The sequence below is a fragment of the Heliangelus exortis genome, chromosome 28, assembly GCF_036169615.1.
Source record: "Heliangelus exortis chromosome 28, bHelExo1.hap1, whole genome shotgun sequence".
Lineage (NCBI taxonomy): Eukaryota > Metazoa > Chordata > Aves > Apodiformes > Trochilidae > Heliangelus > Heliangelus exortis.
The window spans coordinates 2,742,383-2,768,991 of NC_092449.1; the positions used below are offsets into that span (position 1 = coordinate 2,742,383).

Sequence of the window (26,609 nt, forward strand, 5' to 3'; positions counted from 1 at the left end):
TGATGCCACCCTGTGCCCTGCTCTGCCTCGCTGTTGTCCCAGCAGCTCCCAGCTGCGCTGGGTGGTCCAGAGTGGTTCCAGGCTTGGCAGACAGCTTGTTCCTTGGGTCTTGGAGCCTGGATTCAACATCTGGAGGGGTCAGGGGCAAGGGAATGGGGCTGCCTCCAGGCTGTGTCCCCCGTGTTGGCACAGGGCTCTTGTGACAGCACCAGGGTGAAACACAAACTCGGTGGCCAGTTTTTGAGTCAGATGTGTTGAGTCTGATCATTTACCTTAATTATTAACAATAATCCTATTTCTACTCCAGAACCACTGGAGTAGTTCCCCTCCCAGGGGAGAAACAAGCAGCAACCAGCCAGTCCTTGTTGCTGGGAGGCCACCAAATGGCTACCAACAGAAGTGGCTGCAGGGCTGGGGGGTTGGCACACACCGAGCTGGCCAGCAAGCACTCACTCAATGCTGTGGTGTGTGGGGAACCCCTTCAAAGGTGCTGGTGTGGCCTTGATGGGGTGGGATGATGGAGACCTGCACCCAGCTTAGATCTTCTGCACGTAATTCCCAGGAAAAAGCCCTTCCTTGCCGTGCAGCCGGCCTTTCCACCAGCCAGAAATATCTGGAGAGGAATAGAGAGTTGGGTCAGGTCTGGTGCTGCCACAGGGCAGAGCAGGGAGAAGCTGGGAAGGGGAGGAGGGTTTGGTGGTACCTTCCAGCAGGATGTCAATGATGTCCCCTACGTTGAAGCTGAGCTCATCCACGTCCTGCCCGATGTACTGGTAGAGCGCCCGGCACCGCGGTGCCACCACCTTGGGCTGTGGCTTGGGGCGCCCGGCTGGGGGTGGCCGCTGGCTCAGGCTGCGCCGGCGCTGCATGCTGGGGACCAGGAGAGACTGTGTTCACCCCAGGCAGGGACATGGCCACCTTCCTGCCCACCCTGCTCTGCTAGCACCACACGAATGGGATGTTCTGGGTCAGCAGCTCTGGTGGGTCCTCCCGGTGCAGGGACTGGGACAACTGGGTTGTGCAAGAGGTGGCAGAATGGTCAGACTGCACAGAGCTGGCTGGGCTGTTAGAATCATTGAATCATGGGATTGGTTTGGTTGGAAAAGATCTTTAAGATCATTGGGTTGTTTTGAGAGACCTGGTCTAGTGGGAGGTGTCCCTGCCCACGGCAGTGGGGTTGGAACTGGATGATCTTTAAGGTCCCTTCACACTCAAACCAGTCCAAGATTCTATCAAGTCCAACTTAATCCAGCAGTGCCAAGGCCACCACTGCCCCGTGTCCCTCAGTACCACATCTCCACAGCTTTGAAACCTCTCCAGGGACAGGGACTCCATCACTGACAGCTCTTTTGGGGAAGAAATATTTCCTAATATCTGACTGAAGCCTCCTCTTGCACAACTTGAGGCCATTTCCACTTGTTCCTTGGGAGAAGAGACCAACCCACCCCAGCTGGGCTGGGAGCTGAGCTGCTGGGAAGGGAAGGAGCATCTCCTGGGAGGGAATGATGGAAGGAAGAGGGGGACCTACCCGGCCACCCCCTGGTCAGGCACATTGAGGAAATCCATGTTCTGCTCGGACGGGGGCCGTGCCCGGGGATGTTGTCCAGCTCTGAGGGGTGGAAGTGCTGCTGCTGGGGGCCCCCGAGAATGCTTTTGGGGTGTGGTGTAGGTGTCCCGTTGAGTCCGGCCCCCACCCTGTGGGAACTGGGGTGTCCCATTGCTGCAAGTGCCTGGAAGACCACCCCAGGGATGGTGCATTAACCCCCCCAGGGAGTCCTGCGCAGGCTGGAGCCAGGTTTGGGGTCCCCCCCTCCCCTGAATCCCCACCACTAACCCGCTCCTCACCTCTGGGTGCTGATGGGGCCCTTCGGAAGGGTGCTGGACACCTGCTGCCACCTCTGCCCTGTGTCATCGCCTTCCTCGTGGGCTCTGGGGGGGACATAAGCCCCCCGTTAGGTGACAGTCCTCAGAGCCAGAGATGAGGGGGGCTGTCCCCCCAGATTGTCCCCAGCCACCCTCTTCACTGAAACACCCCAACCTGCCCCATCACCCAAGAGGGACCCTCCTGGGTGAAACACAAACCCCGAAGGGCTGGGTCTCACCCTGATGTTCCCAAGCCATGCCCTGTGTCCCTGGTGCTCCTGTCCCCTGTCCCACCACCCCCCCGGGCACCCTGGCACTCACTGGCATTCCTGGGGAGCCCATCCCCAATGCTGACCGTAAGGGTTTTGCCTCCAGCTTTGAGGGTGGCCACGTCTCCCTGTCCCCTGATGAAGGTGACGTTGCGGGTGCCACCGCCGCCCCAGCCCTCCTTCTTCACCCGAAATTGTAGTCTAGGTGAGAGGGAGACCATGAAGCTACAGTGGCAGGACCCTGTTCTGCTTTGTCACTTCTCCTGGCCCCCATCCTTACGTGTCCTTGAAGCAGAGGCGCAGCTTGGTGCGGGTCAGCTCCTCGTAGCGCTTGCACAGGAGGCTGATCAGCTCCGTCTTGAAGATGGACTCCAAGAAATTATCAGCATCATTCTCATGGAGGATGAAGAAATCATCCTGCCTGGTGCTGGGGGAGCAATTCCAGGGTGGAGGTGTCAGCAGGGGTTAAGACTGAAGCCAACTGGCCCTGGTGGGGGGGGGAAACGGGGGCTCTTGATGTACCTTAGTGAGACACCGCTCACGGCCTGCAGCTCCACCTTCTTCTTGAGAACCTCCCTGATCTCCCCCTTCCCAGGACCTTTCTTCACTTTCTCCCGCCCAATCAGGTAGAAGCACTTGGGGGTGAGGATGAAGTCCCTCTTGATGGGCTGGGAAAAGGCAAAAGCAGGAGGTGAGGGAGTGTTTGGGAGGCCCACCTCAGGGCAGCCAGCAGGAGTCAGAGCTTGGCGTGTCCCAAGCCCCAGGAGGGTCCACGTACCTTGAACCTCCGGTCATACTTGGTGATGGAGTCAGCAAAGTCGATCCTTTCCCGCTTGGTGAGGAACTGGCGGAGCTCCGGCCGCTCCTCCATGCCCAGGTAATCACCCACAAAATTCCTGTTGATGCTGTTCCTTCGCCGCTCTTTGAAGTTGTAGAGGATGCTGGAGGCTGTGAGGGACCCCAAAGCGATGCTGTGGGAGAGGGCCCAGCCCTCAGCCCCTGCCCACCCACTCCCTGCCCTCCCAAACTGGCTGCGGGAACAGTGGGAGCTGTCGCATGGATCCTTTTTGTGCCATGGGAGGAACCTGAGCTGCTCAGTCTTGGCTGGCTTCAAACCCCATTAATTTTCCTCAAAAAACCCTTGTACTTCGGGAGGGAAGGACTCAGCTGGTCACTGGGTTTTCCCCCCTTGATTTTTCACTGCTCACTTAGGAGGGTGAGGAAACACCTGAAATGGGGTCAGCTACCTCTCTCTGTCCCTTTGCAGGCAATGAAATGCACAGGGAGGTTCTGGATTCTGTCCTATGGCCCCTCCCAGGGCTGGAAATAGGAACAAGAAATCTGCACCCTCCTTTAAGGTGTGGGAAAAGACCCTGGGCATCTGATAGTCGGGTCCCTCCTCACTCCCTTGTTCATTAGTGCCGTAATTAGGGGCCGTGTTAATAATGAGCACCTCTCCTGCTGCTCTGGGAGTTGGGCTGTCCCCAGTGACACCCTAAAAGGGGTGTCAGTGTCCTCGTCCTCATCTGGTCTTAATCACAGAATTGTTCTGGTTGAAAAAAACAGAGGATCCAGGTTGGATGATCGAGTCCAACCATTAACCCAACTCTGGTGAGTTCAGTGTTAACCCGCGTCCCTCATCCCCACATCTCCAGGGCTCTGAAACCCCTCCAGGGATGATGGGGACTCCAGCCCTGCCCTGGGCAGCCTGGGCCAGGCCCTGACAACCCTTTCCAGGGAGAAATTCTTCCCCAGCTCCAACCTAAACCTCCCCTGGCACCACTTGAGTTGTGCCAAAAGTTCCTCCTGTCCCATCCCTTGTTCCTTGGGAGCAGAGCCCGACCCCCCCTGACTCCAACCTCCTCTCAGGGGGTTGCAGAGAGCCAGAAGCTCTCCCCTCAGCCTCCTCTGCTCCAGGATCAACACCCCCAGGGCCCTCAGCTGCTCCTGGGCAGACTTCTGCTCCAGCCCCTTCCCCAGCTCCATTCCCTTCTCTGGACACTCTCCAGCCCCTCAATGTCCTTCTTGTCCTGAGGGGCCCAGAACTGAGCCCAGGATTGGGAGTGCAGCCTCAGCAGTGCCCAGCTCAGGGGTTACCCTGTACTCACCCTCCTCTCTCATCTGCTCATATTTTCGGACAGCCACGTGCCGCCGCCACGCCTTCTGGATCACCCGGGCAAAGCCGTCGAATTTCCGCTCCCGCATCTCTTCCAAGAGGAAAAGCTGGGAGGGAGGTGGGTGCTGAGCCAGGGGACTCCCACCCCTGGCTGCATCCCTTCCCCTGCACCCCAACCCCTGCCCAGCACCGCCCAAAGCCAAGCTCAGCATTCCTTGGGGTGCAGGGCAGATCCCGGTTACCCACCGATTCGGGGTTCTTGACAAACACCTTGCTCCGACCCATCTGGTACTGGTCTGGGTCCATGTTGACCGAACACAGCAAGTGCTGCACCCCTTGCCTCTCGTCCCCCCGCCAGGACGGCCACGTCTCTGGGGTGAGGATGGCATAACTGCGGGGAGAAGGGGAGGTGGGTCACAGCTGGGCTAAGGGGACCTGCCATCCCCCAGCCAGGTGGTCGCTCACCGCTGCAGGAATTTGTGGAAGAGGCGGCGGTAGGCGAACCCTGCCCGGCGCACTCGGATGTTCTCCTTCAGCCCCAGGTACTCAACTTGGTGCTTCACCCTGCAGAGCCGGGAGGGACACGGTTGGTGTGGGACAGCAGGGAAGTTGGGGAAAGGCGCCTGTATCTGGGAGCTTCTTGGGGCTCAGATGCATCACCTTGGGGTGATGGGCACGGAGGGACATGTGTGTCCCCAGCACCTGCCTCTTGCTCCTCTGCGGGAGGGGAGCACAGAGGGACCAGCCTGGGGGTCCTTTTTTTGAGGAAAGCCAGTTCTGGGGGCAGCACCAGGTCCCTTTCTGGGGTGCTGTGGGATTCCTGGCACATCACAAGGGGCCTTTGCTACCTGCTCTCCTCCCAGTCCCGGGGTTTCTTGGTCTCGTTGGGCTTGATGCAGCGGATGTAGTGGGGGGTGCACTTCATGAGTGTGGTCACCAGATCGTTGGCCTGTTTCTGTTGCAAGGATTGAGCTCTGTAGCATTAAAGGCCATGGTGGAAGCCCATCACCCTGCCTCTGGCCCTGAGGCAGCTCCTGCCCTGCAGCCTCTGGGATGTACCTTGATTTTGGAGCCAGCGGTGGTAGGTCGTCCTTTTTTGTCAGAATCCAGTTTTTCTGGGAAAAGCATCCGGATGAAACCACTGAAAGGCAGGTGACAGCCTCTGGGTGAGAGCTGCCAGGCCCCCAACCTCAGCACCCACCCAGCTGCAGCCAGCTCCCACGATAGGAAAGCTGCTCCACTGCTGCTGGGAAATCCTGCTCCACCACCCAACCCATCCCTCCCTTGACCACCCCCAGGATGGGTGCTGGCGGGTGGGTGACCACCCTCCTCCCAGCCCTGCAGCCCCTGGGCACTGCTGCCGTGGCTCCAGCAGAGGCAGGAGCAGCAAATCTTTACGTTGTGGATGTAAAGGATGTCCCATGCCTTTCTGGGGACACAATTCACTGGACTCACAATTCACTGCTCTGCATCAGCTCGATCAGGTCGGTGAAGAGCACGTCGCGGTTGCGCTCACAGAAGCCGCTCACGTCGTAGGAGACCTGGGGATGCCAGCAGGGGCTCAGCCCTGGGCCTGCTGTGGCCAGGGCCATGGGATGTGGGGTGCTGGGTGCTGTACCTTGCCTGCGTAGTGATGGATGACGAAGCCTGAACTCCAGCTGTTGAAGTGCTCGTGGGTGCCCACGGCCGCCTGCAGCTTCTGCAGCAGGGTCTGATCTGCTCCCTCTCCCGTGGCGTGCATGGTGGCACAGACATCATCCAGGACGCTCATGATCCCGGGGGGGTTCTGGGAGAGGGGGAATGAAGCCATGGGTGTTCAAAGGCTGTGGGCAGGGCTCAGTCCTGCAGCACCTGGCTCTGCTCAGGGCCCCGTGCTGCTTAAAACTTCTTTGTCCCAAATGACAGCTTAGGTTAAGGACACTGAGCTGCTGCTCTCCCAGAGATGCTCCCAACACTTCTGCCATCTGTCCTGAAGCATCCTCCAGCTCAGCTGGCACCCCCTGGAGGAGGGGACTCCACTCACCAGCTTGTTCTCTATCAGGTCACAAACCACTTTGTTGTTGAAGTACTGGATTTGGGTCCACTTGATCCCCTCCTGCACGTATTCCTCCTGTGGGGGAGGAATTAATTGTCCAGTCCATGGGACACGCTGCAGCCTCCCTGGTCTGGCCATGGTGGGGTGCAGGAACTGAGGTGCTGGTGCAGTCCCCTCAGCCCAGCTCCCCATACCTGCTCTGCCTTCAGGGTCAGCTCTATGAAGATCTGCTGCAGCTTCTCGTTCACGAAGTTAATGCAGAATTGCTCAAAGCCATTTTTCTGCAAAAGGCCCAAAGATGAAAGAAAAGATGGGGGCTGAGTCGGCTTCTGCTCCTTTCCCTGCACTGGTGGGGGGGATCCCAAACAGAGCCTTTGCACCTGTGTGCAGAGTCCCTGGAGCGGCACCCTTCCTGGGGCTGCTGACAGGCCCCTGCTCTGGCCACTCTCCTTGCAGCACATACCTGGAATATTTCGAAGCCGTAGATGTCCAGCACCCCGATGTTGAACTCCTGGTGTGGCTTCTGAATGGCCCGGTTGATGGACTGCAGGGAGAGACAGGACAAGACACCTTCATTGGGGTGTCGGGTGGTGGGGGTGGTGGGTGTCCCCTGCACACCACGGCCATGCTGGACCACACACCTCCACCAGAAAGTCAAAGACACGAGTGTAGAGCCCCTTGGCCAGGGCGTCCCGGGTGTAAGCTGCCTGCTCCACGTTGAGGGTGACGGTGATGGACTCGGAGCGGCCGCCCCACCTGCTGTCCATTTTCCTGCTGGTCACCTTCTCGTTGAGGCGGTCCTGGGCGATCCCCAGCAGGTAGGCAGGGAAGGCCAAGGCTGGGCAGAGCAGGGGGTGATCAGGGCTGCCTCTTCCCCACGTGCCCCCCCTCCCCACCCCAACTTGCTGCCCGCAGTAGCTGCCGGACCCCCCAGCCCCGTCTGAGCGCAGAGGACAGCGGTGGATGTGGGACGTGGTCATCCCTCTGCTAAATCCCAGCAAGTGTCTCCTGGCATCCATCCTCTTGCTAATGATGCTCTGGTTGTGCCATTCGCTTGCTCACTCGATGATTTTAAAAAGGTCTTTTCCAACCAGAACAATTCAGTGATGATTTTGCCCCATTTTCCCCATGTGTAACGTGGGGAAGTTTTGTGCTACGGAGCTGACAGTTCATCGCCAAGGGGCTCTGTGAGCATCCCCACTTTTTTCCCCTGGAGCAGGATGGAGTGGGCTACTCACAGTCAGCATTTTCCACCCGAGCGTAGTTGCCCTCCTCCCGAAAGCTGATGTTCCCCAGGTGCAGGATCCCTGCCACGATCTGCAGCACCAGCTGCTGGTCCTCACCCCGGATGCCGATGACCTGCATGGCGTTCTGGGGATGTGGGGAGCCCGTCAGGCCTGGCCTGGCCACGGCTGGCGTTGGGGACTGTTCTTTCTGGGGACTCACCATGGTCTCATGGAAGTCGCTGCGGTCATCCGTGCCTTCCACCTGGTAGGTGTCTGACTGGTTCAGGTAGTAGTAATAATCGGGGCTCATGATGCCCAAGTTCTGCCTCTGCTCAGCCCCTTCGATGAGCTGGAGAGAAGCAGGAGCTGCAGATCCCTGGTCCCCAGCCCCTCTGGCCACCTGGCCAGCTCTGTGCCTCCCACCCCCTGGGGTACCTGGTAGTAGATATGGAAATTCCTCTCGCACTCGTTCTGGCTCACCACCCTCGACTTCTCCAGCAGAAAGTTGGAGATCTTCCCCCCGTCGGGTTCACCGCCCCGGCTGAACTGGATCTCAAAGTACTTCCCCTGCTCCAGCACAGCTCCTGCTCAGAGCCATGGGCCTGGACCCCTCACTCCCCCCAGCCCTACCTCCTCTCCTACCCCCCCCGGGCTCAATCCTGAGCCTCTACACCCACCCTGGAGACTTACGAAGCGGCTGGAGTTGTTGTTCCGGACGGTTTTGGCATTTCCAAAAGCTTCCAGCAGTGGGTTGGACTGCAGAATGATGTCCTTCACGTGCTGGGGACAGAAGGAGAGGGCTGAGCCAGGGGGCTGCAGTCCTGTGCCCCACACAGCAGCCCCATGTCAGGGCCAGGGACAGACCTGGGTGTCCCCAGCCCTGGAGCCTGCTCCATGTGCCACCATGGGATGGGACGAGCGGGTGGCAGGGGTGGTGGGTTGGGAGGTGAAGTGATGGTGGTGCAGGGGGGGGGTGTGTCAGTCATACCTGTACTTTCTCACCACCCCCGGACACTTTGGAGATGTAGCCCATGATGTATTTTGCTGCCACTGTTTTCCCGGCCCCACTTTCTCCACTGTGCAAATGTCAAAACCAAGGAAATGTGAAATGGTCCCAGCAGGGTCACCCATCCTGGGAGTACTTCAGGGTGGGATGCTGGAGCAGGGCTGGGGTGTGGTGGCTGTGGGTGACAGGGGTTGTGGCCTCTGTTCTGCCCTGTCCTCTGAGGTGTGGCAGCTCTAAGACCAGGGATGGGGCTCCCAGGTGCTGGGAGTCCTCGGGGTAGAAGAGAAGTTGGAGCAAGGCTGGGTGAGGAGCTGCTCCAGGAGGAGATGTTTGATTTGTTGTTGCTAGATTTTGAAAGGGATGAGGGAGACTTGGGAGCCTCAAGAAGTCTCTGGCCTTGCCCCACATCCTGATCATCACATCCCTTGCATCACTCAGCCGGAAAGGAGCATTGCACAAGGGACAACACAGTCATGGTCACAGCCCTGGCTGGTGCTGGTGGCCCAGGACACCAGGGTCCCTCCAGGCACCCCAACACACTGAGTGCCCTAGGATCCACCAATGGGCTTAGTCACAGAATTGTTCTGGTTGGAAAAACCTTTCAGATCACCCAGTCCAACCATTAATCCAACTCTACCAAGTCCAGTGCTAACCCATGTCCCTCAGCACCACATCTGCCCAGCTTGGAAACCCCTCCTGGGATGGGGATTCAACCACTGCCCTGGGCAGCCTGGGCCAGTGTTTAATGCCCCTTGCAGTGAAGAAGTTTCTTCTAATCTCCAATCTAAACCTCTCCTGGTGCAACTTAAGGCTGTTTTGCCATTCCCTCTTGTCCCATCCCTTGTTCCTTGGGAGCAGAGCCCGACCCCCCCTGGCTCCAACCTCCTCCCAGGGGGTTGCAGAGAGCCAGAAGGTCTCCCCTCAGCCTCCTCTGCTCCAGGATCAGCACCCCCAGGGCCCTCAGCTGCTCCTGGGCAGACTTCTGCTCCAGCCCCTTCCCCAGCTCCATTCCCTTCTCTGGACACTCTCCAGCCCCTCAATGTCCTTCTTGTCCTGAGGGGCTCAGAACTGAGCCCAGGATTGGGGGTGCAGCCTCAGCAGTGCCCAGCTCAGGGGGATGATCCCTGCCCTGCTCCTGCTGGCCAGGCCATCACTTTCCACTGTGGCCTCAGGTGTGGGGTGAGGGGTGCTGGGGGCAGCCAGCCCCATGGCAGTGCCACAGGGTCCCCACGTGTCCCCTACCTGATGATGACACACTGGTTCTCCCCGTCGATCAGCATGTTGCGGTACATGTTGTCAGCCAGGGCGTAGATGTGGGGGGGATTTTCATACTGAGCCTAAATGGGGGAAGGGGACAGGAGAGCAGCACTGAGCAGGGGGCAGCCACCAGCACCCCCTCCCCGATCCCCTCAGCTCTGTCCCCACGAGAGCTTCACAGAAGGGATAGGGAATTAAATCCCTTGCACAACCATGAGCTCAGCACCAGCATGTGAGATGTTTGGGTTTGGTTCTTTTTTTTTTTTTTCACCCTCCCCCCCCCCTCCTCGGGAAGCCGGTTGTGGCAGGGTTAGTCCCTGGGGCTGGATTTTACCAATGTTTGGCTTGCTTTGGGGGTGGGTTTAGGAGCCGAATTTCCCAGGAATGTGGATTTGCTCCCGAATCTCCTTACTGACTCCATCAGTGGAGTGCCTGGGAGCACTGACCCCCGCAGCACCCAAGGGAGGACGGATGGGGACACTTGTGAGACACGGGAAACCCCCTCCCTGGATGTGTTTCACATGGACTGAAACTCAAAGGAGCCGGGAGCAGCAGGCAGGCAGCAGCCTCACCGCTCCCTGGTACAGCTCGATCTCCCGGTCGGTGAAGTACGGCATCTGCTTGAAGGGGTTGACAGAGATCAGCACCGGCCCGATGTAGGTCTGAGAAGCAGGTTAAGGTCTCCACGTCCCTCCCCGTGTCCCCTCTTAGCCATATTCTCCCTTTCCCATGTCGCCCTCCCGCCCCAGAGGCGGCATCAAAGAGAGCAAAGGCAGGGAGGGAGGTGCTTGGGTCCCGGGGGGCTGAGGATGTCCCTGCCTCATCCTTGGAGCTGCACCGGGAATACCACAGGGGATTCCAGCTGAGGGACAAGCAAACTGCTGCCGTGACTTGCTGTTCCCCTGTGTTCTTTGCTCCCTCAGCCCCGGGCTGACCCGGTGTGATGGGTGCAGGGCACAGCAGGAGCAGCCCCTCAGCTCCCTGCCTTCTGGCTGAGGAGCAGCTCCTAAAGTGGCATTTCCAGCCCCCACAATCTGCTCAGCTGCTCATGCTCCACCTGCTCCTTCTGCAGCAGGAAACCAGCTCCATTGCACAACTGAGGCACAGAGAGGAGAGAAAACCCCAGCTCTTGCTTTTCCCCCCTCGGTGCCTGCCTGCAGCATTGCCCAGTCAGCTGGGTGTGGGGTAGGGGGATGGAAAAATGGGGAATTGTGCCTGGAATTGAAGGAGCAGCAGGATGGGGATGAGCCACTCCAGGGCAGGTGCTGGGGATCTGGAGGTCTGGGACAGAGCAGTGACAGGGCTGTCACCCCCCAGCCCTCCAGATCCTATTTTGGGCCAACCCAAGAGCAAGGTGGTTGTGGGGGAAGCAGCAGAGGGGTGGGCAGAGAGGGGCTGTGGGACTTTTCGGGGAAATGCAGAAGCGTGGGGCATTGAGTCATGGTGAGACAGAACAAAGCACAGAAAAAAAGGAAGAAAAAGGCTGTGTGGGGTGTTTTTTTCCCCCTGAATAAAACAAAAACTCCGAGCAACAAAAAACAAAAACCAGGACAAAACAAACCCCAGGCCCTAAAAATGTTTCAAGCCCCAGAGTGGGGGGGATGGCTACGTCACCCCTGGCCCCAGACAGCCCTTGACCTTGTAAGGACAGAGCCACATCTTCAGGGAAACCACAGCCACAGCCACAGCTCAGCCCCACTGCCACTGCCACCCCCTCTGCCTGGCTCTGTCCCTGTCCCTACCAGAGCTGAGGGACAGAGTGTGTGACAATCCCAGGGTGCTGAGCCAGCTGTGTGTGGGGCTGAGCACCTCGAGTGGTGGGGACACGTCCCCAGGAGCCACTGAGTTTTGTGCTTGGCCGTGTCAGTTGTGTGAGCCCCCAGGCTGGGGGATGGCACAGGGTGGGTGACACCGGGCAGGGTGAGAGCTTTGAGCCCCGTGCTGGCTCCTCCATGTCTCAGGACACCGGTGGAAAATGAGGGGTGGCACCTCCTCTTCATGTCTGCAGGGATGCTCCTGCTCCACCCAGGGTTTGCTGGGGGTGTAGAGCATGTGCATGGAGGGACCAGGGGACAGCAGGGGACAATGGCCACTACTGGCACTGGGGTCCAGTCCCCTCGGCACAGGCAGGGAGGTCTCCAGTGTGAAGAAGCCCTGGGAGGCAGCAGACGAGGGACTTTGCTCAATGCTCTTTGCTTGGGGCACAAAGGAAGGACCAAAACGGGCCCCAGGGCACAGCAGGAGGAGGAAAGGGAGAGGGGAAAAGTGTTTCTGCTGCTTGCAACTCAGCTTGGGAATGGTTGGCATTCCTCCAGCTGACCCCAGTCTTGTCCCACCACAACGTGGGGCAGGACACTCTGTCAGTGTTGAGGCAGCCCCAGATTGACCCACACCCTGGCAAAGCCTTGGAGCAGATCCATGCTGCTCCTCATCCCTGTCCCACTGCCCTGGGGAAGGATACAAAGATATAATCATCCATAAAACGTTTCTTGAGGTTCTCCACAATGGCCTCCTCGGAGATCTTGGAGAGCAGGACCATGTCATCCACACCACTCTGCTTGACATTGTGGCTCTGCCAATGGAATCGCTCCTTGCTGCCCTGCAGGGAGAGGTCACAGCCACTGCTCCAGGGCCACCACGATGCCATGGGAGTTGTGGCCCCAGTCCTGGCCCCACATCTCCCTGAGCTGCTCTGCCTGACCCAGCTCTGCCTCCAAAACCCTCAGGTGGTGCCAAGAGGTGTCTGGGCTATGCCAGGAACTTGCAAAGCTCAAATCCCATCCCTCTGGATCCCCCCCCACTGCTCTTCCCCCAGATAAGAGCAGCTGGGGCACTGGCAGCCTGCGGGTGCTTAATGAAGGACTAACGAGGCAATTACTGCTCAGGTTTTGCTAATGAGCCAAAGTGGCAGTAAAAATAACACAGAGGATAGGGAAGAATTGCAGGTGAGGATGTCTCTAGCACTGCGGGTGCCCCTGTTGCACCAGGGCAGAGGTGTGACCATGCCCCCATCACCCTTTCCTCTCTGTTCAGGGTGACACCAGCCCCCACTTTCCAACCACCCCCCAACTCTCCCAGCTCTGTTGTGCCATGGGAGGCAGGGGGGAAGATTTTCCTCTGCAAAAAGTAAAGTGTCCAAAGGTTCCTTGTTCTTGGTGCTGCACAGGGACGTTGCTGCTCACCACCACAGTGTCCCAGCATGGTGACCAGGAGGGGACACCTCATCCAGACCTGTCCATGGCTCCTCTGTATCCATCCCACAGCCCCCACTGTTCCGCTTTCACCAGCACTGATTTCACTTCTCCTCCCCCTTGTTGCCCCCAGCCTCTTACTCTTTCCATTTCCCTTTTCTACTCTTCCCCTTTTGCTTCCTTTTCCTGCTGTTTTTCAAGATTTCAGTCCTCCAGACCCTGACCCTTCCACACCCTCCTGTCTGCCCCTGCACTCCTGGATCCTTGGCACAACATGGGACCATTGGGACAGGGGACAGAGGACTGTCGTGGAGCACAGAGGGGTTCAGCAGCATCCTTCTGCTCCCCAGCCACCTCCCCCCATGCTGGGCTTTGCAACCCAAAAGACTCCAAACTCCACGAGCAGCTGAATCCCACCCCCCAGCTGGTAGAGGGTCTTTTGTCTCCTTTGTCCCACCACCTTTCCTTGGGACACATGGACCTGGGTCATCTCAAGGTGGATCAGGGCTGCTCATGCTGCCTGAGACCTCATGGGTAGCTTCTCCTCTTCCTCCTCTTTGTTGCTTTGGTCTTTTTTTCTTGACTTCCCCTCCTCCTCCTCCCCTCCCTCCTAACAAACCACCCAGAAAACCCCAGGTGAGCTCAGACATTTGCTCCAGGTCACTGTGCTGGCACCCAGGGGACCCCAGGAGCCTTCCAGCTTCAGCCCAACCTGGACAACACCTCCTGCTTCAGGTGGAGAGGAGCCAGTGAGTTCCCCATCCCCTGTGTGGGGATTCCCTTTCCCATTCCTTCACCACCCTGAGCCCTTGGCACAGCCACCCAGGGTTTGCGTGGTCCTGGCACCAAATTAAGGCAAAGATGAGCTGAGTGTTTCCTGTGCTGCAAGCTCAGAGCTTTCGAGCTGACACCCGGAGTTTCTCTTGCAGTCAGATGGTTACTCAGAGCTGCCAGAGGTGAGCACATGCCTTCCTCCTTCTCCTCTTCCTCTGGGTGCAGGATGGGTGCTTTGGTGCTTTCCTGGTGCAGCCCAGCTGTGGTGAAAGCCCCTGGTTCATTCCCATGGAGGTTTGGTCCCAGGTATTTGCAGGGCTGGGGTTGGTTTTGGGAGCACGAGGTCTGCCTGGCTTTTCTCAGCATGTCCCAGGGGTGGCACAGGAGGTTCATGGATGAAGATGGGATGATGGTCCCTGAACCTGTGCAGCTGCCTGGGCTCAGCACCCAGCCAAGCCCCTGCAGGGATCAGGGACACAAACTGGGTTTGCTTTCAGAAGTCTGGGGCAGAGGCTTCTCAGTCCTCTCTGTTCTCCCAGGGCAGGGGATGAGCAGCAGCTTGGGAAGTCACCACCACGGGACCCCCAAGGAACAGGACTGATGGGTGGCCTGGCCCAGAGGTTGTCCCATCCTCAGCTCCCAGCAACCCTTGGCCATGGTTTGCAAGTGCAGTTTGAGGCCACTTTGCTCCAGTGACCTTGCTCTGCTGGTGACCCCATGAGGAGTTCACACGTGGGGACCCCCAGCAGGATCCCCGGGGGTGTCCCAGTTGTAGGATGGGGACTGTCACCACCCGTGCCCAGATGTGCCTGGTTCTGATGGTAGGATGGCAGAAGCAGGGTGGGGAACGGCCCTGCAGATTGCAAAACAGCATCTGGGTTTCTTCAAAGCTCAGGTCTGAGCCACCAAAGAAACCCCAAAACCCTCTGCACACCCCGGGCAGGGAGTGGACATGGTACCTTCTGTCTTGAGAAGGGGAAGAGCTGATGCAACCAACACCTTAAAACCACAGGAAACCTTGAGAAGAGCATCCGGGGCGGTTGAATCCCACCCACCCCCCCAGATCCCAAGCACCAGCAGCAGTTGGGGATGGGGTGTTCTGAGGATGGGGCTGACCCCAAGAATGGGCCCTGGCAGGAGTTGGAGTCACAGCCCTACGTGAAGCCACAAAACATCTTCAGGTCTTGGGTGGGGAGTGGACAGTGTTTGTGTCTTGGGGACAGCATCTGAGCAGCCTCTCAGGGGTGGCAATGGGGACTTTGTGGGGGGAAAGGCTCTGTTTGAGCCAGGCCACCATCCCCTTCCTGGCTGGGTGGAAATGTTTGGGCACAGCATCACTCTTAGCAGACCCATACTCCATAATTTTCAGAGCTTTCATCTTCCTTTTCTCCTGATCTCCAGATCAACTCCCAGCTCTGGCTGCTGCCCTTCCTGCAGCTCCTGTTCCCAGCACACACCCAGGTGCAAGGTCCAACCCTGGGTACCACCACCCCGAGGGTCACACAATCACAGAATTATTCTGGATGGAAAAGCCCTTTCAGATCATCCAGTCCAACCATTAACCCAACTCTACCAAGTCCAGTGCTACCCCATGTCCCTCAGCACCACATCTCCAGGGCTTTGAAACCCCTCCAGGGATGGGGATTCAACACTGGGTCAGTGTTTAATGACTCTTGAGGGGCAGAAGTTTCTTCTGATCTCCAGTCCTGCCCTGGCACAACTTGAGGCCCAAAGTTCTTCTTGTCCCATCTCTTGTTCCTTGGGAGCAGAGCCCGACCCCCCCTGGCTCCAACCTCCTCTCAGGGGGTTGCAGAGAGCCAGAAGGTCTCCCCTCAGCCTCCTCTGCTCCAGGATCAACACCCCCAGGGCCCTCAGCTGCTCCTGGGCAGATTTCTGCTCCAGCCCCTTCCCCAGCTCCATTCCCTTCTCTGGGCTCACCCCAGCACCTCCCTGCCTTCAGTTGCCCCCTCCCTGCACCTTGCTCTGCCCACACCATGAGCATGAAACCAGCAGTGCTGGTGAAGTTGGGCCACGAGGAACACGAAGGTTCTGCTGTGGGCACCATCACCAGTGATGGCAAAATCCAACCCCCTGTGTGTGGGCTCAGCCTCACGTCCTGGTGTCCCCCATCCTGCCAGGACCAGCACCCACCCTGTGCCCATCCCTGAATCTCACCCAGCCCCAGCTCCACACCCTGTCCCCAAGGAGGGGGCAGCACTGTCCCCTCTCCAGCGGGGACACTGGGAGGGCTCCTGGCACCTCCTGGGAAGCATCGAGGGATCACAACAAGGACAAGAGAGGACAGGGCTGGGACAGCCCTGAGGTGGCAGGAAGGGTGGGTGACATCCCCAGGGTGTCCGAGGGGAATGGGGTGGGGGGACCCAGCTCACACTCACCATGGTGTCCCTGTGTCCTGTCCCCTGGGGCTCTTGTCACCGCGGGCTCAGGGCCACCCCCCAAGCACTTTGCTTTTGTCTTTCTGCTGCAACTACAAATTGCAACTAAATTGTGTTGCTTTTTTTGTTCCTCCACCCACTTCCTCATTCTGCATCGGTTTGCCGAGGGTGGGGAAGATGAGGGTGGCTCTCTGCTGCCAGCGGGGGGACTTGAGGTGGCCTTGCCCAGGGTGACCCCAGCTTGGCTGCAGATGGGTGTTGCTGGTGCTGGGGGTCACCAGCCTGGGTAAGTGTGTGGCTGCTGGGTACAGTTCAGCACTGATGCTCAGAGCCTCCACAAAACCTTCCCCCACTCCCCCCAGGGTGACAATTTGATGTGTCCCCTCCAGGAGATGCTCTGGTTCACAGTGGTTTTAGTAGGAAGATGCTTTTAGCTACTGATTTTTTTTTTTTTTTTTTTTTTTTTTTGTATAAAAAAGGCCACAGTGGAGGAAACATTTTGGCTAAAATGGGCAGCAGCTATTTTGGGAAGACCATCTCTGGAGATGTGCAGGGGACAGCTGTGATGGTGTCCCCACCACCACTGCTCTTGCAAACCCAGCCCAGTCTTAATGCAGCAGCCCTGCCACCATCACCATGGCCTCCTTACTGTCCCTTGTCCCCAGGCCATCAGAATCATAGAATCACAGAATGGGCTGGGTTGGAAGGGACCTCAGAGCTCATCAAGTCCAACCCTTGCTCCACTCCCCCCGTGGTTCCCAGCCCATGGCACTGAGTGCCACATCCAGGCTCTTTTGAAATATCTCCAGGGATGGAGAATCCACCCCTTCCCTGGGCAGCCCATTCCAAGGTCTGATCACCCTCTCCAGAAAGAAATTCTTTCTAATGTCCAACCTAAACCTCCCCTGGCACAACTTGAGACCTCTTGTGCCCTCTTGTCTTGCTGAGAGTTGCCTGGGAAAAGAGCCCAACCCCCCCCTGGCTCCAACCTCCTTTCAGGGAGTTGGAGAGAGCGATGAGGTCTCCCCTGAGCCTCCTCTTCTCCAGCCTCCACACCCCCAGCTCCCTCAGCCTCTCTTCATAGGGTCTGTGCTCGAGTCCCTTCACCAGCCTGGTTGCCCTCCTTTGGACCTGCTCTAGGACCTTGATATCCTTCCTGAACTGAGGGGCCCAGAGAAGGCAACCCTGCCCCTGGCCACCACCTGCCACAGCACCAGCAAGCAGAGCAGGGTGGGAGCAGGGGAGCTTTGGGCAGTGATGGGAGCATCTGGGTGCTACAACCCAAGAAAGTTGACCAGAGCAACTACAAGAACTGCCCAACCCTTGAGGATCATAGAATAATCTGCGTTGGAAGGAACCTCCAAAGGTCATCTTGTCCATCCCCCTGTAGTAGGCAGGGATGTCCTGAGTGAGATCAGGTTGCTCAGAGCCTCATCAGACTTCACCTTAAATATCTCCAGGGATGAGGCCTCAACTACTTCCCTGGGCAACCTGTTCCATTTTTCCACTATTTTTATGGTAAAGAACCACGGATGGTGTCCCCCATCCTGCCAGGTCCAGCACCCACCCTGTGCCCATCCCTGCATCTCACCCATTCTGTAAGAGATGGATGGAGGATACTCTTTGGCAACCAAATTTCCCCTTTTAGTTTAAAACCATTCCCCTTTGTCCTGTTGCTATAGGCCCCACTGAAGGGTCCATCTGGTTCTCCAGAGCCAGGGCAAAAACCTCTGTGTCCATTCCAGCCCAAGGGATCCAGGGCAGCATCAGTCATGTTGCAGACATGGAGTTCATCAAACCAACCCTTCCCTGAAATCCCAAAAGCAGCATAACCAGCAGCACCCCATGGGTCCTACGTGCCATGCAGCATGGGCCAAGCTCACCTCTCCAACCTGAATGGAAAACCCTCCCTGCTGCCCCAACTCCTTCAGTCTGAGCACATTGTGGTGTGGGGCTGCTCAGAGCCTGGGTTTGCCATTCCAGAAACAAGACTGGGACCAGAAACAAGACTGGGACCAGAAACAAGACTGGGACCAGAAACAAGACTGGGACCAGAAGCTGTGCCCGGGATCGTAGCTACTCCTTTATTATAAATCATGCTGTTACATCGCTCCTCCTCAGAGTTAGTATGTTAAACATTTTTCACTATATATATATCTATATAAAAAGGTGAAAACACCCCCTCTCCTCCCCGACATGTCCAAACAGAGCATGGCACCAGGAAGGAAGGCAAATGAAGACCCACTCGACAGCCCATCGGGGTTTGCTGAGCACCAGAGAAGCTGCAATCGGCTGATGAGCCAGGAGGAAGAGAAAGGATGGAGTAACCCCTGAGGGCTGGCAGGGGGGAGAGGTTTTCTCTGGGAAAAGAGGGTTGTCCACCTCCCTGCACCACACAGGTGACCCCCAAGGGGAACTGAACATGGCTTTGGACAAGAAAGGCTTGAAAATAATAATAATAATAATAACAATAATGCTAACAAGAAGCACACGCTTGGTAGATTTGAAATTCAGATCTCCTCCCCGGGCTGTGGTGTCCCAGGGAGAAAAGGAGCATTGGCCCAAGTTTGGGCACAAGGTGACCTGAAGGAACTTCAGGCTTGCTCTTTTCCCATCACTGGAGGTCCCCTGGGGGCAGGGGAGCTGGTGGCACTGGGACCAGCACTCCGAGGACACAGTGGCATGTGGTGAGGCTGCCTTGGGAGGCAAAGCACCTTTTGGAGGCAAAGCACCTTTGGAAGTAAAGCACCTCTGGAGGAAAAGCAGCCGTGGTGGCTGGGGAAGGCCCTGGTCCCATGATTTGGCACTGGGGACACTGTGGCCAAGATAATTCTTGTCCTGCATCCTCCTTTGCTTCCTGCAGCCCAGCATGTCCTTGACGCCCGTTCAGTGACTGCAACCCTGAGCACACCTCAGCCCTGCCCTCAGCTCATGCTTTGAGGGGTTTCCAGAATAAAAAATTATCATAATAGTGATGAGGGCTCTAAGGAAAAATAGGAGGACACTCCATTGAAAGTAGGTTGTGAAGAGAGTCTGAGCAACCCCCTCTCCCAGTTAAACTGGTGTCACCGCTCTGCTCACTGAGTGACCCGCTCTGTCCCCTGCTGCACGACCATGGTGACAAGATGCAAACCAAGAAAACAAAATCCCTGCTCCCACCCACTGCCCTCAGCAGCTCACTTTCATCCATCACCCAGAAGCCACCAGCTGTGCTTGTCACCCGTGGCACCTGAAACCTCCCAGGGGTCCCTGAGGGAAAGGCAGCACAAGAGGGTGAGCGGTGCCTCTCGGGTGGCGGCTGCCTCGGTTCCTGCAGGACCTGGGATCCACTACTAAATAAATAACAACATCAGAATTTCAAGTAATGTCCCTGCTCTGCCCAGCTTCTCCCTCTCCCACCAGTGCCACGGCGGTGGCAGCAGCGTCTGGCAGTGGTTTAACTGGGAACACTGGGAAGCTCGGGGGTGAAGGGTGCATGGCTTTGGGGGGGGGGATGGGGTTGGGTGACGCTGGCTCCTGCTGGAAGCTCGACCAAGTGTCTGTGTTGGACCCAGGGGAGGTTCCTGGGGCAGAGGGGAAGGGCACAGGTGGAAGACCCCCCCGGCAGAGCTGTTGCCTTCCAGTTTTCCCACAGGGCTCACGCAGTCTCCCTAATGCCCCTGGCAGGTTTTACAGCACATCTGTCGGAAGTAGGTCCGGCTGCAGAACTTGAACTTCAGGACGAGCGGGCAGTAGGCCACCTTGTTCACATCCTTGCACTCTGGGTGGGTGACAGAGGGAAAACCAGGGTTACAGCTGCCTGGGGGACCAGCAACCCCAGGGGGAATTTCTGACCAGCACCATGCAAGCACCTTTTGCACCCTGATGCCTGGCTCCTGAGGGCTTTTTGAAGGAACTGAGAGCTTCATTACTGAAAGCTTCCCTTTGCAATTATTTCATTTATCAGGGTCACAACATGCCAGTTCGGCCTAGGACTAGAGGGGACAGCATCAGGTCTCCTCCCCATGAGAGCCTCACCGTGACCCGGTGCCACGCAGCCCCCGGGCTGGCACCGCTCCACACTTCCCTCCCAGCCCCTCCATCTCCCTCACCTTCAGGGTTGTCTGTAGGTCCTGATTCACACTTGGTCTCACACTGCTGCATGCTGGGGGGTTGCAGGGTCTCTGGGCAGTCACTGGATGGCTGCCCAGTGTGGGCCAGGCACTGGACAGATCTTCTCTGCTGCCCGAGGCCGCACTGTGCCGAGCACTGCGGGGACACAGCACAGCACGGAGCTGCAGCAGCCACCACAGCTTTACCAACACGGGGAGGGGGGGAGAGGGCATGGCCAGGTCTCAGGAGGTGCAAAGGGGGCTGGATGCAGCTGTCCCTTTCCTCACAGCTGCTGTAGGGACCTCACCCACCCAGCTGAGTGCTGCAGCCCCCAAAACCCTTGGTCTGAACCACCCTGACACGGCGAGGGTCCCTCCATCCATCCATCCATCCATCCATCCATCCATCCATCCATCCATCCCTGAGGCCTTCCCCAGGTCTCCTGCACCCCAATGTCTCCATTGAGAGGTGTTAGAGGGACAGGAGGACAGTCTGTGTGACCCTCTTGTGCATGCTGGGCTGTGACAGGAGGACCAGCAGTGCACCCCCTGCCCAGCCCACCTGGGCAGCCCATCGCTCCCACTGCACAGCACTGCTCCCCTTCCTCACCACCCTGCTGCCCTCCAGACACCCCTGGGCACCCTCCAATAACTTCTGTGGGGCTCTGCTGGGCCTGAGAGGCTCCCTGGGTTGGCGGTGCCCTTGGGCCACCAACCACAATGGCCTTCTGAGCCAGGAGGGAGCAGAGACCACCACGGAGAGCTGCTGCCCCCAAAATAGTTGTGGTGGCCACACCGGGTTCTGCTGTGCTCGAGGATTTGATGGGCTCACGAGGAAGAGTTTTCTTCAGTAACACCATGAAAGGGTTGTCCCTACCTCTCCCCACTCGCCAGTCACCCAGCGGGGTGGGGGGCAGCGCCGCAGGTTGCACCTCATGCTGGTGGGGGGCTTGGAGCCCTCGTGGCACTGGGAGGTGGGCAGGGTTGTGCTGTGGTCCCCACTCTTGCAGAGGACGATGCGGTGGCGGAAACCTGGCCCACAGCTTGGGGTGCACTGCAAGGAGGGGACACACACATGGTCAGGGTGGAAGGGAAAAGGCAGGGAGGGGCAGCGCTGGCTTTACCCACCAGTGCTCCCACCTTGTCTGTCCCCTAAGCTACCCCACCACCTCCCATGTTTAACAAGCAACAGGGCGAGAGGAAATGGTCTGCACCAGGGGATATTTATATGGGATATTAGAGAAACTTATCCCCTGAAAGGGTCATTAAATACTGGCCCAGGATGCTCAGGGAGGTGGGTGAATCCCCATCCCTGGAGGGGTTTCAAAGCTGTGTACAGATGTGGTGCTGAGGGACATGGGTTAGCACGGAACTCAGCAGAGTTGGGTTAATGGTTGGACTGGGTGATTTTAAAGTTCTTTTCCAACCCGAACAATTTTGTGGTTGTGTGATTCCATTACCCATGCCCAGCAGCCATCACTGTGGTGGACACTGTCCCCTTAGGGACAGGTGCCATCAGAGAGGTGGGGGCTGACTTGAAGCACTTACCTCAGACCAGTCCAGGGCCACCCACTCTGGAGGGCACGTCTGGTTGTTGCAAGGCTCAAGCATCTTTGGCCGTGGCTGTGTGCAAGAAGCATCATCCAAGGTCTTGTCCTCAGTGGCAGAGATCTTACGCTTGCAGAAGACGCTGCGGGTGCGGACGCCTTCGTTGCAACTTCGGCTGCATTCAGACCAGTTCCCCACCACCCAGCTGGAGACACGGAAAACAGCAAAGCTTGTGAGGGGCTCAGTGGTCCGTGACTGTCCTCACACCTCTGCACAGCTCTGTGCGTCCCAGGGAGCTCTGGTTGAACCACGGAGCTCCCCCACAGGCTCCCTTTCCCCTTCAAGCCATGGGCAAAGCCCAGCCTGGGAAGAGCTGAGACAATTCCTGAAGGATTGAATTGAGTTCTGCACCCAAGGACCAGACAGGGAGGGTCCTTCCTGCAGGCAGCCCAGCAGCACCAGGAGGAGGCCACGCTAGAGACCATCCTTGGCCAACACGCTGTGAGCTTGGCACTTCTCTCACTGAGCAAGTCCTGGGGCAGCCCCATGCACAGAGCTGGGGTGGGGACAGAGCTTTCTGCTCCTCACACCTTCACAGTCAGGCATTTGGGCTGTGCCTGTGCTCTGCTTGTGATGGGGCATGGAGGAGAAAAACTGCACCCCTCTCCCTAGCAGAGCTGCTCCAGACAGGCAGTGTCACCCCCAGGGACTGTGGCAGGGGACGCTGACTCAGGAATGGCAGGGAGGGGGGGATTTCCCTAGGGAAGGGGGGATTTCCCTCTCCTCCACACTGGTTTTCCACCCAGGCTCCAAGCCCTGGTACTCACGCCGGGGGACACGGTTCAGTGTTGCATGGTCGCTGCCTCTCTGGCATTTTGGTTTCAGGGCTACAGAAGTGGTTGGAGACAGCTGAGCCATCAGGAAATTTCTTGCAGACCACAGACTGGATCTGGTTGCCTGCCAAGAGAAAGAGGGAAGAGGGGCAGAGAGGAGGACCCTGAAGCTAGTGCTGAGCCAAGATGCAGGTTTGAGCCCCACTGCTCTTGTGTGGGCAATGTGACAGGACAGACACTTGTCCCTGCTCCTTGTCAAGCCTGAATCCACTTCTCTGTCCATACCCAAGGCCTCCTTTGCCTCTGACATCTCCAGAAATAACTGGAAATAAATGGTGAAGGCTCACTAGTCAGGGCAGAACATGGCAGAGTGTGAAGAGGTTGGAGGATCAAAGCATTGTTGAGTTCTCTGCTCCTCAATTAAACCTGTTCCAACATTGGCCTTGTGACATGTTCTGGGCAGCACCGGGCGGGGGGGGGGCAGAGCTTTGTTGATGCATAGCACACAAGACCAGGTCAGGACCCTTAGCTTTAAGCAGTTAATCCTTCCTTTAGGAACAGCTTCTCAGGACTGAGCTTTAGAACCAGCTCAGTCACTGGTTCTCCAGAGCCACCAGACATTGTGCAAACCTTCGTGCCAATCCCCATGGGAACCAACCCAAGGGATTCAGGAGGCTCCAGCAGTGTTTCAGTTCACAGACAGGTAGATCTGAAGACCAGAGGGACTGATGAAACCAGAACCTGTCCTGCATCACCCAAATAAATGAATTTCAAGCAAATCATACCACCCTCCATCACCTCTATCACCTAGACATGTGGTCAAGGCACCGAACAGCATCCAGGTTGCTTGCCTTGACACTCTGCCCACAAGATGATGCTGATGGACACCAGCTAGCATGTGGCTGAGTGCAGGGTGGGGTTATCATAGAATCATAGAATCATAGAATGGGCTGGGTTGGAAGGGACTTCAGAGATCATCAAGTCCAACCCTTGCTCCACTCCCCCCGTGGTTCCCAGCCCATGGCACTGAGTGCCACATCCAGGCTCTTTTGAAATATCTCCAGGGATGGAGAATCCACCCCTTCCCTGGGCAGCCCATTCCAATGCCTGATCACCCTCTCCAGAAAGAAATTCTTTCTCATGTCCAACCTAAACCTCCCCTGGCACAACTTGAGACCTCTTGTGCCCTCTTGTCTTGCTGAGAGTTGCCTGGGAAAAGAGCCCAACCCCCCCCTGGCTCCAACCTCCTTTCAGGGAGTTGGAGAGAGTGATGAGGTCTCCCCTGAGCCTCCTCTTCTCCAGCCTCAACACCCCCAGCTCCCTCAGCCTCTCTGAGGGTAGCAGATGCTACCATCTGTGTGCTGCCTCCTGTGGCCCCAACTCAGTGGATGGGAACACAGGAGCCGTGTGTCCCCCTAAGCCAGGACCAGGGTCAAACCTCACCCCCTGCACACAGCACCGAGCATTTGGTCCATGGGGTGTAGTGCCAGGAATACTGGGTGGAATCCTTGCTGACGGGAGCGTTGAACTTGTAGCGGATCCCCTGCAGCTCTGTCCGCACAAGGACCTGTGGAGAGGAGCATCACGGAGACATCAGTGCCACTGAAGTCCATCTGGATGGCATCCAAAACCTCAGTGCACTCTCTAAAATCCGAGACAGATGAAATCTCCCCTCCCCTTTCCGTTTCCAGTCCCTTCCAGCATTGCCGTGGCAGCCACCAGTGGTGACAGTGGGGAGGCCAGGAAGGTGACACCAACAGAGAACAAGCTCCCATGCACTTCAAGATTGAATCATTCCAAAACCTGGCAGATCAGGGAGGGAGACCTGAGAATTTAGCCTGATTTAGCCATGACCTCTCTGCTCTTTGACTCCATACAGCAAGGACAGGGGCTGCTGAGCTCCAGTTCCCATGCAGTCACAGAAAGGTCCCTTTAGCCCAGAGCAGGCCCATAGGAGGTGAGGATATGAAGGAACCACATTACCAACCATGACAAAGAGGGTGACATTGGTGGGTCCCAAGGCCTCCAGGGACTCAGGCTCCTCGGGGGATCTCCTGTAGTGGAAGGTGGTGCCTGCGATGTCGAAGTGCCGTGGGGGGTCGATGGAGAGCTTCCCATTGATGTAGTATTCCCCACTGTCCCCTCTCAGTGCTGCCAGGGGAGGGGGATGAGGGTGAGGAAAAGGCTGAAAACACCAGCTCCAGCCAGGAGCTTCCCAGCTGCCAGGCTCAGAGCACTGCTACGATGGAAGGGAGACATCGTCGGCCTCATGCAGCAGGGAGAGAAGAGGTGGGGCAAATAAAGCAGGTGCCTGGGTCAGGGTCACACAGAAAGTCACCAGCAGAGGTGGGATTAATGTATCCATGGTCTTGTCCCAGCCTGCATGCCCACTGGGAAAGGATGGTGCTGTGAGGACCTGGGGTGGTGATGGGGACACTTGGCAGTGTGATAAACCGTGGCCATGAAGTTGAGCTCCAGCCCAGCTGGGCAAACTGGGTCTTGGCTGCTGGGGCTACTGGTCCCCAGGAGCCCGGCTGTGGTTGCCCAAGTGAGTCACTAGAGGGGGATAGGCTCGCTCATTCCTGCTCCCTTTCCCAAGCTCTCCCTCCCTTCTCTCTTCCGCAGACATTGTTATTCCTGCCCTGGTGCTGGCAACGACCTCACTGCCACGGGGCTCTGGAGCAGGGAGGATGCTTCCTACTCATGAGGATGGAGGATGCTCCCTCCGATCCCACCGGGGTGCAGGGAGAGATCCCGGAGTGGGAGAGAGCAGTGGCAGGAGTCGATGGGGATGCAAGCTTGGGCTGTGCACAGAAATCCAGTCTGGAGGAACATGAGGAGCCCCTGGTATGTGTGGGCTGGACAGAGAAGGATGTTGGCATCTCCAACCTGGAGGGATGCTGCTGAGGCACCTGGCAGTGAGCAGCCCTGCCCACACCTCTGTCCCCACTGTCTGTCATCACTGCCCATCACTTGGAGGACAGAAAGAGAAGACCAGAAGGGGAAAGAAAAAAGCCCATTGTAAAATCAAGCCAGTGTCTAGCTGGAAAATTAAGCCCAAGGAAAATGTGAGCAGGTCTATTTTTAAATCTCAGCCCAAGATGCTCTCGGGGTGGAATGCCAAGGAGCCCCAACCAGTGCCAGGCTGGGCCAGGCATGGGGTTTGCTCAGGGTTATGGGGCTGATCAGGGAGTGCAGGACAGAGACAGCATGGTTGTGAGACAGGGGCTGTGTGGGCAACATGGGTTTGGGCCACGCTTGCCCTGCCAGCAGGTCCTGCCTCCTGCCTCTGCTCCAACCCCAACATGGGACCCCCAGCCCATCCTCTGCTGCAGGAGGTTTTCCTTGCTGGGCCTACTGACTGTAGGGAAATGGCAGAGGAAGGGGGCCTGGCTGGGCTGCCAGCATCCCCCAGCCCTGTCTCACCTAGGTAGTTGACGGAGAGGTTCAGCTCCCGGATGTCAATGTGGACGGAGCCCTTGGGAATCTGGATCACCTCCTCGTAACCTGTGAGACAACAGAGTGATGCTCAGCCTCCAAGCACAGAGCCAAGCCTGCCCTGGGCTGGATGGGACCATGTCCCACCTTGATACCCAGGGCTTAAACACCACAGGAGATGGTGGCAGGGCAGGGGTGCTCCTTCAGCCACCCACTGCCATGAGATGGAGAAAGCAGCGTGGCCTGACAGGCCACTGCTTTGCCTGCTTTGCACTGCAGGCTCTGGTGATGGGACTGGCAGTGCTGGGGAGGTTCTGTGGAGTCAGTATCTCCCAGGCATCTCCACAGCCTGCCTTGAGGGCAGCATGAGCTGGGGAGGAGGGAAGGACTTCTGTCAGGGACTTGGGTGGCTGGTTGGTGACCAGGAGGGGTTTGATCCCTGCTTGCAGCCTGGTCCCCTGCTCTTTGGGGGATTTCTCTGCACTGTGTCCCCTCCTGTCCTGCACATCCCCAGCACCAAGTGAAGCAAAGGAGGGACTCAGGGGTTGGGTGTCACCGTGTTTGAT

At 57.7% G+C, this 26,609-nt stretch overlaps 2 protein-coding genes across 5 annotated transcripts in view; both read right to left on the reverse strand.

Moving 5' to 3' along the window:
- Positions 1 to 245: 245 nt before the first annotated feature.
- MYO1F (myosin IF) lies at positions 246 to 16,259 on the reverse strand. Of its 3 annotated transcripts, none has more exons than XM_071728188.1 (28): positions 16,134 to 16,259; positions 12,234 to 12,371; positions 10,345 to 10,434; positions 9,758 to 9,852; positions 8,498 to 8,585; positions 8,200 to 8,289; positions 7,945 to 8,076; positions 7,730 to 7,858; positions 7,522 to 7,654; positions 6,925 to 7,121; positions 6,747 to 6,827; positions 6,478 to 6,564; positions 6,272 to 6,358; positions 5,867 to 6,034; positions 5,704 to 5,789; positions 5,308 to 5,389; positions 5,097 to 5,203; positions 4,714 to 4,812; positions 4,495 to 4,639; positions 4,241 to 4,355; positions 2,911 to 3,080; positions 2,655 to 2,800; positions 2,413 to 2,559; positions 2,185 to 2,333; positions 1,846 to 1,929; positions 1,529 to 1,730; positions 704 to 870; positions 246 to 613 (listed from the first exon to the last, which is right to left on the reverse strand). In XM_071728188.1, exons 1-28 carry the CDS (start codon positions 16,134 to 16,136, stop codon positions 537 to 539), a joined length of 3,294 nt encoding a protein of 1,097 aa, XP_071584289.1. In that variant the 5' UTR covers positions 16,137 to 16,259; the 3' UTR covers positions 246 to 536. The 3 variants fall into 3 exon arrangements, 2 of the variants coding, with proteins under 2 accessions (XP_071584289.1, XP_071584290.1); XM_071728189.1 differs by having other exon boundaries at positions 12,234 to 12,366; positions 16,134 to 16,213; XR_011722837.1 differs by lacking the exons at positions 246 to 613; positions 704 to 870 and having other exon boundaries at positions 1,620 to 1,730; positions 2,219 to 2,333.
- A 1,933-nt stretch (positions 16,260 to 18,192) lies between these two features.
- The window catches only part of LOC139788031 (A disintegrin and metalloproteinase with thrombospondin motifs 10-like), a 55,265-nt gene continuing 46,848 nt past the window's right edge, over positions 18,193 to 26,609 (reverse strand). For both annotated transcript variants that reach the window (XM_071727547.1, XM_071727548.1), the window contains 8 exons: positions 26,032 to 26,112; positions 24,593 to 24,756; positions 24,049 to 24,172; positions 22,600 to 22,729; positions 21,773 to 21,977; positions 21,102 to 21,278; positions 20,225 to 20,381; positions 18,193 to 19,893 (listed from right to left, as the gene is read on the reverse strand). In XM_071727547.1, the coding sequence (XP_071583648.1) occupies positions 19,784 to 19,893; positions 20,225 to 20,381; positions 21,102 to 21,278; positions 21,773 to 21,977; positions 22,600 to 22,729; positions 24,049 to 24,172; positions 24,593 to 24,756; positions 26,032 to 26,112 (1,148 nt within the window). In that variant the 3' untranslated portion in view covers positions 18,193 to 19,783. The remainder of the gene's footprint in view (positions 19,894 to 20,224; positions 20,382 to 21,101; positions 21,279 to 21,772; positions 21,978 to 22,599; positions 22,730 to 24,048; positions 24,173 to 24,592; positions 24,757 to 26,031; positions 26,113 to 26,609) is intronic.